This window comes from Prunus mume, linkage group LG8 (genome assembly GCF_029339155.1).
Source record: "Prunus mume cultivar Tortuosa linkage group LG8, ASM2933915v1, whole genome shotgun sequence".
Lineage (NCBI taxonomy): Eukaryota > Viridiplantae > Streptophyta > Magnoliopsida > Rosales > Rosaceae > Prunus > Prunus mume.
This window is the reverse complement of record NC_142705.1, coordinates 11,147,946-11,155,934: the sequence shown is the minus strand read 5'-3', so window position 1 is coordinate 11,155,934 and position 7,989 is coordinate 11,147,946. Positions and strand designations below refer to the sequence as shown.

The following is a 7,989-nucleotide window of genomic DNA, read 5'->3' as shown; positions in this document are numbered from 1 at the left end:
ATGTCCATCCAAATTCCTAAAGGCCAAACTGCATATATCTTTATATATAGTTAGTGGGTTCGTATTGTGGGCTAGATGGCTCTTGGTTGGTTCTTAATTGCCTAGCAATTTCTGACCAAAGGCATGCATCCTGAATTTATTTGAACACACAAATGCACTCGGTGAAAAAACCATGTTCTATACACTCGGAAGAAAACCATGTTTTTGTCACGTGATAAACACGAGAAGGGCCCAAAACATCATTTTGAGGGTCCAACTTTTCTAGTAGGTCTAATTTGGTTGTGCTTTTATTTTATTTTTCTGTTTGTTGTATCGGGTTTGTTTGTAACTTGCTTAAGTAATGAAATGAAATCTTCATTTCTTTGATCAAAATAAATTAAAATATCAATTCGCACCCTAAAATCGCCGAATCGAACTCAAAATCTAGAATCTTCAAAAGATGTTGGCCCAATGACCAACAAAAGAAAAAGAGAAAGAAAATTAACAATAGTGCTTATCGGAAGGCTCTACTACTTTTTAAAAATACTTGAATTTGAGGTGATGAAAACATATCCATAGTACACCTCTCAAACATTAAAACAACATAAGAGTTTGAGATCATGGTGGGATTTGGAGGCATGAGTTGTTTTTCACTCCCATACAAGTGGGTGTTGTTGTCTTGTCCCCTTCCGAGAGAGAAGGGGATTAGTTAAGACTGGTGTGTGTGTGTTCATGTTTTTTATATCCTAAATCATTGACTTATAATCAGATTCTTTATATTGAACATGTTTAATTTCTTGTAGTTAACCATACTTCCTAGGTTGGATAATCAAATTTGAGATATAGTCATTGAAATCCATGCCTTTTTTATTTAACAAACAACTAAGGCCTTGTTTGGGACTACTTCTCTAGGAAACACTTCTGCTCATAAGCACTAACAAAAGCGCTTTTATTATAAAGATATTGAAATTTTTATATAAAAAATTCAAGTGCTTCTTCAAAAAGCGCTTCTATGACTCAGAAGTCTTCTAAACTTTTTTATCAAATGCTGTCAGAAGTACTTTATCCCCTTCCAAACACACTCCTAAACAGGCCCTAAATCTTCATCATTTTCTTAATTTATCACATGCTTCTTTCTTTTTAAATGAGAAAATCATACTCTTACTCTACAATGAAAACCATTCAATACAGAAAGTCTATTTTTTATCTACCTTGTATAACTAAATATTATATGGAATTGGAATCACCACCACCACAAATCCTAGTTGATGTTTGATCCATAAACACGAAAGTCAAATAGATATATAAACATATATGAACCATAATATTTTATTTTTTCCATTTCAAGTGCTTCACTCACTACCAAAAGATTCCTTAACCAGAATATACCATCACTAGAAAGTTAATTAAGTCACAATTAGCACTACACATAAATCTACCCTAACCATCTCAATTTAATATCGTTGTGTTGTCTAACCTAATGCAACTTGCTTAATTTTTAATATGAATCCAGACAATGTGATAATAGCTAAAAACGTAGCTCCCCCACCACTTATCAAGATCATGCTTTCATTCCTCATTAGGAAAAGCTAGTGTTGTACTAGTGATGACGTATATTATATCAAGCAAAATAAATATTCCCATTACCAAATAAATTAAATATGAGCTTGGTACATCTGCAGCATGTGATTGACTTGTATTAATATATAATAGATCTTTAGCATAAGTTATCAGAGGAGGCTGGGACAAAGTGGCTGCAATCCCACAGCTAAAAGACATTTCAGAAAGCACCATCAGAGGAATAATCAGTTCAGCTCAGTCTTCAGCAGATAAATTATGTTCTTCTTTGTCCCATATTGCAGAGTTTGGGAAGATGACATGTTGCAGCAGTGTATTACATTATTTAAGATTGATTATTCAGACCCATTAGAGAGAGTAATTAATATAATCATGGAAATAGGGCAGATTCATAAGAACCAATGACGTGGTGCTGATGCGGGAGGGCTTTCTTTTTGGGGCCATTCGATAGGGAGAGGAATGGGAGAATATGTATTATATTGAGTTGCTTCAAGATTGTCTTTTACGTGAATCGATTGTGGATGCACTTAAGAGGAAGGAGATAGTTTAACCTACTTTTTCACTGTAATGCCATCCCATATGATGATGATGTGTAAGCCCTTTGCTAGACTAATTTTGATCACACAAAGCAAGCATATAATAAATTAATTATTGTCTGTTGTATTTTGTTATATTATTCTTATCAAATTAGAGGTCAGAAATCGCCCTAGAAAGTTCTAGTAGTTTCAGCTGCAGGAAGAGTCAGTATTCATAGAATAAGGAAATGGGGATCACATGAAGAACAAGGCGTCACCTTTTCAGTCTTTAATTTAGTTTGGTCATTCTGAACTCGAACTCCATTCCACTTCAGTCTACATTTTAATAGTTAAGGCGCACGTGCAACGCACGTATAGGTTAGAATATACTGTACCCATATGGTTCTTGGCAATGGGCTTTTAGGCCGGAGTTTGGGTCTGCAATCTGGGCCACATAGCCAATAGATGCATTACAGAAAAGCCCTAATGCGGTGCCGTTCTTGAAAGTACTTTTACAAAGGTTTCAACTATTTTAAGTTTATTTTATTTTTCAAATGTAAAATTGAATAGGGTGAGAGGATGGCAATAACGCCCCTCAAAGCAATTTTCCATCTACGAAAGAATGTGAAGAAATTAATTATCTTATATTTGATAATATACATGCAGCGCTCAAGTGTCTTTATCAGCTCAGCAGAGCATAGTACAATTTGATGACATTACTATATATACTGGCAATTATTTTCTATCAACTAACATGAGATAACAAAACTTGGACTTGGATACTATCTACCAAAATCCGTGCTCCAATAGTGCATACATCCCATCCCTACAGAAAACAAACCTTCCTACCTAATAAGCGTAACAGGCTCCTAAAATACTATGTGTTAGTATTATACAGTCAGATTGGACCACTAATCTACTTACCAGCCATAAATTGGATTTTCTACATGAGGCGGCAAGAGATGAAGGTCTTTACAGTGTTGCTTGTCGTAGTCACGGGTTCCGGGTATTGCCCCTGTGCAGAGTCGAAGGAATTCATTCCCAGTGAGACAGTAGTGGGCAAATGCCAAACCACCATCAACCATACCCGTCAAGCTAGGCACTGATGCCGACTTTGAGATCTTCTTTCCATTGCCTATGCTTGATTTTGCACCGTTGTTGTCTTTATTCAAGACTTTATCAAGATCGGAGTACTCCATGAATCTGTGGGTAGCAGCTTCCCATGATAGATTGTATCTTTGCTCCGGAGTAAGGGGCTTAGGGTCACTTTCCATTGCTTCCTTCACTTTCGCAACAAAGTCCTCAGGTGTTTCATAGGTCAAACAATTAGGAAATGATCTGAAGAACTCATTTGATGGATGATTCGCACAAACTACAAATTTGCCCATGGCAAGCGCCTCAGCAGTAGCCGTGCAGAGTACATCACTAACACTGGGATTTATGAAGACTTTGTACCTTGAAGTAAAAAAGAGAACATTATTAGCAGGAGAAGGGGAAACAAATAACTAAATTGTATGTTTATGTTTATTTCTGCACTTAGTCAAAGGTAAAAGATTTTAAGAATTGATTCCTTTAGGCCCAAAAGTAAGGGGACAATGCATTATGCATGGAGATTATGCTTTTGTACAGCGGAGACCTAAAAGATCCTTACCCGTGAAGAGAATCATCTGCATGGTCTCTTCCTTTCAGAAAATTGAGATTCAAATCCAAGCTTTTAGCTGTACTCTGAACTTCATTGGCATCCTCTCCATTCCCATACACGTCCAACTTGAAACCATCAAGGTTATTCTTATGCTTTGCCAACAAATCTATCAGCTCACGGTATCCCTTTGCCCATACCATCTTCCCTAAGAAATATGCTCCTTTTGAGAATGTTTCCTGTCCAAGTTCCCTATCTGTGGCCACCTTTTCTCCAATTCTCAAGAACTTGGGATTCACACCGTGGACATTGCAAATCACAGACCTAGGTAAATCCTGTGTGGCAGCTGAAAGGCGAAGAACCTGGACAAAAACCATATAAACAGTTTATTCATCAAATCAAGAGAAGCATCCCTTGGTCTAAAATATCTTTCTGAAAACTTAGGCACCTAATAAAGTTAGCAGTAACAATGCTACAACACAATCGAGAAAGAATGCCCATGTAATCCAATGAATTGACTAATACCTTGTCGCAATATGCTCTTGTAACCCAATTGTTTATGTGCTTCACAAAGAATGCTTGGAGAGCTCCATTCTTCTCCCTCTTGATATATTCCAAGTAATTTGTGTGAACAACACCAACAACATGGTTAAATTTATCAGTCCAACGCTTACCATGATGGTACCAATTCAAGTGTTCTGGTTCTTCGAGGATAGCAATGTCAGCATCCTTGGACGGAATAAACTGAGAAGTGTCTCCAGCTGGTATAATGCTTCGCCTTTCTTTTGAAAACTGATATATAGCAATACCACATATCCATTAGCAACCATAATTTGATATGAGCAAAAATGTCAGTTGCATGGTTAAAGTCATTAAAATAATTACCTTTCCTGGATAAAAAGAGATCTTAAAGTCAGCCTTAAAGCCAACTCTTTCCTCAAGCCAGTTACGGATATAAGTTTCCTGCTCTTCTGGTGAAGTAAAAGTGACGTCACTAGGATATACTAGTTCTTGATCTGATTTACAAAGCCACGGAACTAATAATGTAACATTTTGTTTTGCAGACTCTGCAAGATATGCAGCCCGAAACAGCGGATTCACTGCAGTTCCAGTCATCCAAGGAAGACTAGCAGTTGTGACAATAGCAACATGTCGTTTCTGGTCTGATGGGTCATTCTTTGCATGGTCTGTCCAAAACCCACCATCATAAGAATGCCCTGTGCTCTGGAGGACGCTGGCTATCCTTAAGTCTAATTCATCATTTATGTTTTCACTGTCTAGAACAGATGACTCTCCGGAAGAAAGGGGGTGCAGAAGTTGGTTCTTGCTTTTGCTACACAAGCTTTCCACTATTTTCTCACATACATCTGCAGTCATTTTCCAATTGTACATGTTCAGCAGTCATTACTTCAAGAAAATTGAAATCTAATTCTCAACAGGAAATATTTGGGCAGCCAACCAAGCCATTTGAATCTTTGTTTCTTCATTGTCTTTGTTTTTATATTCCTTTGTGGGTACTGTTGTTAGACAGTGATAGATCCTGGGCTACCTAAATTTATATGCAAGATAGATTCATGTTCATGATAAGGATATTCACGATATGAGTAAAGAACAGTGTTTACCCCATGATTGATGTCATATTTTTTTTCACTTGGAAATAGTCCAATTAAGGTTTGAATCCATAAGTTTCATAAACTACCCCAAACAATTACACAAACTTCGAAGTTTCAATACCCATCTAATGACTTCATAGAAGCATGAAAGTTTCACTCTAGCAGAATAAATTACAAAAAATACAAAACCAAAATGAACCCAGACATTTATACAGTAACAGCTTTAAACAGAACTTACAGAATTACTTACTTCTTCTAACACCAAGTTGATCCAGAAAAGGCTCAGATTGCCTAACCAAGCATGCCAAAAGTTCTGTCACATCCAATGGAGGTACTGCCTATCATGTCGAAAAAAAGAAGGGGGGGAAAATTAGCATAGACATTACCGCATATCAAAAGAAAACACAAGACAACCAAAAAAGAAATGCAGGGTAAATACCAACCTTTGACTCCTCAGGTTCCTTGTACATTGATTTCTGAAAATAGAAGAAGAAACGTGTAGCTGTAAGAATATGTACTGCTCATGTTTATTACCGCATACCAAGAAATAAACATTGATCATGGAACACAAGCACAAAAAGACTCGGAAAATTAAGATGTCAACTACAAGAAATGTAGTGTCTTATTCAATAAAAAGAATGGCTTTCAGAGGACAAGCAATATATAATTTGTTGGGCATCATTAGCATGCCTTTCATGAAATTGTGCAGAAGAATACATTAATTGCAAATCAAATTACACCTCACTTGCTAGATGGGAGCATCGTCTCACACTAGACACTCAAGTTGAAGCATTTATTCCTAATCACACAGTGCATAGGCATTGACACACACAGTTTTTTTTAAAGTAAAACTTAAAGGATCTAATGTGCCAACTGTGGCTCTGAATGACATTGGACTCCCAACATATATGCATAACAAAGAACTACCCTAATAGTGTTTAGCATTACAAAATTCAAAGTAGTTGATCAAAACGCCATACCAGTTCCAGCCAAACTGAGGTATGCAAATAGGAGTCTTTTTATATAAATAAATAAATAAATAAAATAAAATTTGAATGCAAAACTCTCTTCCATAATTTCAGAACCCTCTCTGAAGGATTTTGTTCTATACCTTCTTATGAACAAACGATTATAAAAAATGAGTCAGCTCTGTCTCTTTTGTACAGGAGAACTTAGTAATTAGCTATCCAGAGGTTCTATGTTATGCCTCATGGGGTCCAAGCATATTCAACCACCCATTGGTCTCTACCCTTATTCAAAGTAGGCAACCTTAATATACTCCCCCCAAAATGTACAAGGGTAGTAAGCATACACAACCAAAACACAGCATCTCACCTATTTGTATCAGTAATATTTGCTTCCACCTGAATCCTATAAATGATTCCAATACAACTCCAGTCAAGATTTCATTTTTTTCAAATTTTCCTCCTGACTACTACCAAAAATAAATTCCTGCTGAAGTTGAAGCACGAACATGAACCAAATCAAATCTAAAACGAACAGGGAAAAAATCGATAGAACCAGAATACAAGTTAACAAATTCAAGTGCTCAGAGCCAAAAGCAACATATTAGGAAAGGAAGCTAGAGAGAACATACCAAGCTGGATTTGAATTTCTCAACAAACTCACTATTCTTAAACCCACCAAGAAATTCTCGCTTCTCGAACTCTTTCAATCTCGTCTTCAACGCCCGAATTGGTTCCCAATCCTTATTAGACTGCCTTTCCTCATCCTCAGCCTCACCGTCTCCTTTCCACTCACCCCAAAACTCACTAAACTTCAGAGGCCTCCCCCTCCTAACCCTATCAAATTCCATAACCCCATCCCTGTTCTCCCCCTCCGATACCAAAGCATTCTTTATCGCCGATAAATCGATCCGAATCCTGGACCTTGGGCCCCACCTCTCCAGCACCTTCTTACTGAAGTCCGGCGACGAGTACACCCTCCGAAACTCGGAGAGCTTCGGCTGCAGCTTCTTGACGAAGTCTATCTCCGACCGCGGCGACGACCGAATCGCCGACGCCGAGTTGAATTTGAACAGGTTTTCGAGCTCGCGGTCGAACGACGTCGCTAGGTTCTTAAACTCGTTGGCCCGGTGCTTCATCAATTGGAGATCCGCGTCAGCCGAGTCCTTCACCTCCCTCCACCCCTTTGAAATGAAGGAGAAGGCGTTGGAGGAGGTTGAAGCTTGACCTTCGCTGGCCATGGCGGAGTCCAAGCTAGGGTTTTGACTGTAGTGTTCGTTTTCACGTGTCAAAATTCCACAGGCTTCGAATTGAATTAGGGTTTTCTGAGAATTTGATTCGTGAATCTTCTTCTATATGCGAATTTGCGAAGCTACGGATAAAAAGAAAAGGCCACAGAGAAGAGTCTGGGGGGCTGAGAATTTAACGGTTGCTATTTTCGGGGCTTTCTGTTTCTGGAACCTGCTGGCACACGTGTACTTTCCAAGTAAGATGTGCACGTGACGACAAAACTTGAGGGTGATGACGTGGATGGGGGCACGTGATGTAGTAAGGTAGCGAGGTGTGATTGGCCGGCTTGGGTTCGCGATGAGAATATGCTGGAGGGAAGAATATGCTGAGGGCTGGAAAGGAAATTGAGGGTTGGGATTTGCGTGCACTGTGATTCGCGTAGGAGGGGTTATCAAGACCATGTGGCGGGA

At 38.4% G+C, this 7,989-nt stretch overlaps 1 protein-coding gene across 1 annotated transcript; it reads right to left on the bottom strand.

Moving 5' to 3' along the window:
• Positions 1-2,697: 2,697 nt before the first annotated feature.
• DGD1 (UDP-Glycosyltransferase superfamily protein) lies at positions 2,698-7,721 on the bottom strand. The gene is made up of 7 exons (XM_008242833.2): positions 6,922-7,721; positions 5,768-5,800; positions 5,575-5,662; positions 4,597-5,078; positions 4,237-4,503; positions 3,724-4,073; positions 2,698-3,527 (listed from the first exon to the last, which is right to left on the bottom strand). Exons 1-7 carry the CDS (start codon positions 7,528-7,530, stop codon positions 2,993-2,995), a joined length of 2,364 nt encoding a protein of 787 aa, XP_008241055.2. The 5' UTR covers positions 7,531-7,721; the 3' UTR covers positions 2,698-2,992.
• Between the last annotated feature and the right edge of the window lie 268 nt (positions 7,722-7,989).

Bases quoted from the DNA above. Each gene is read 5' to 3' on its own strand.
- DGD1 (XM_008242833.2), bottom strand. From the start codon at position 7,530: ATGGCCAGCGAAGGTCAAGCTTCAACCTCCTCCAACGCCTTCTCCTTC. The intron at 5,663-5,767 runs GTTGGTATTTAC...TCGACATGATAG, and splicing joins AGGAACCTGAGGAGTCAAAG to GCAGTACCTCCATTGGATGT. The intron at 4,074-4,236 runs GTATTAGTCAAT...GTTTTTGTCCAG, and splicing joins CAAGAGCATATTGCGACAAG to GTTCTTCGCCTTTCAGCTGC.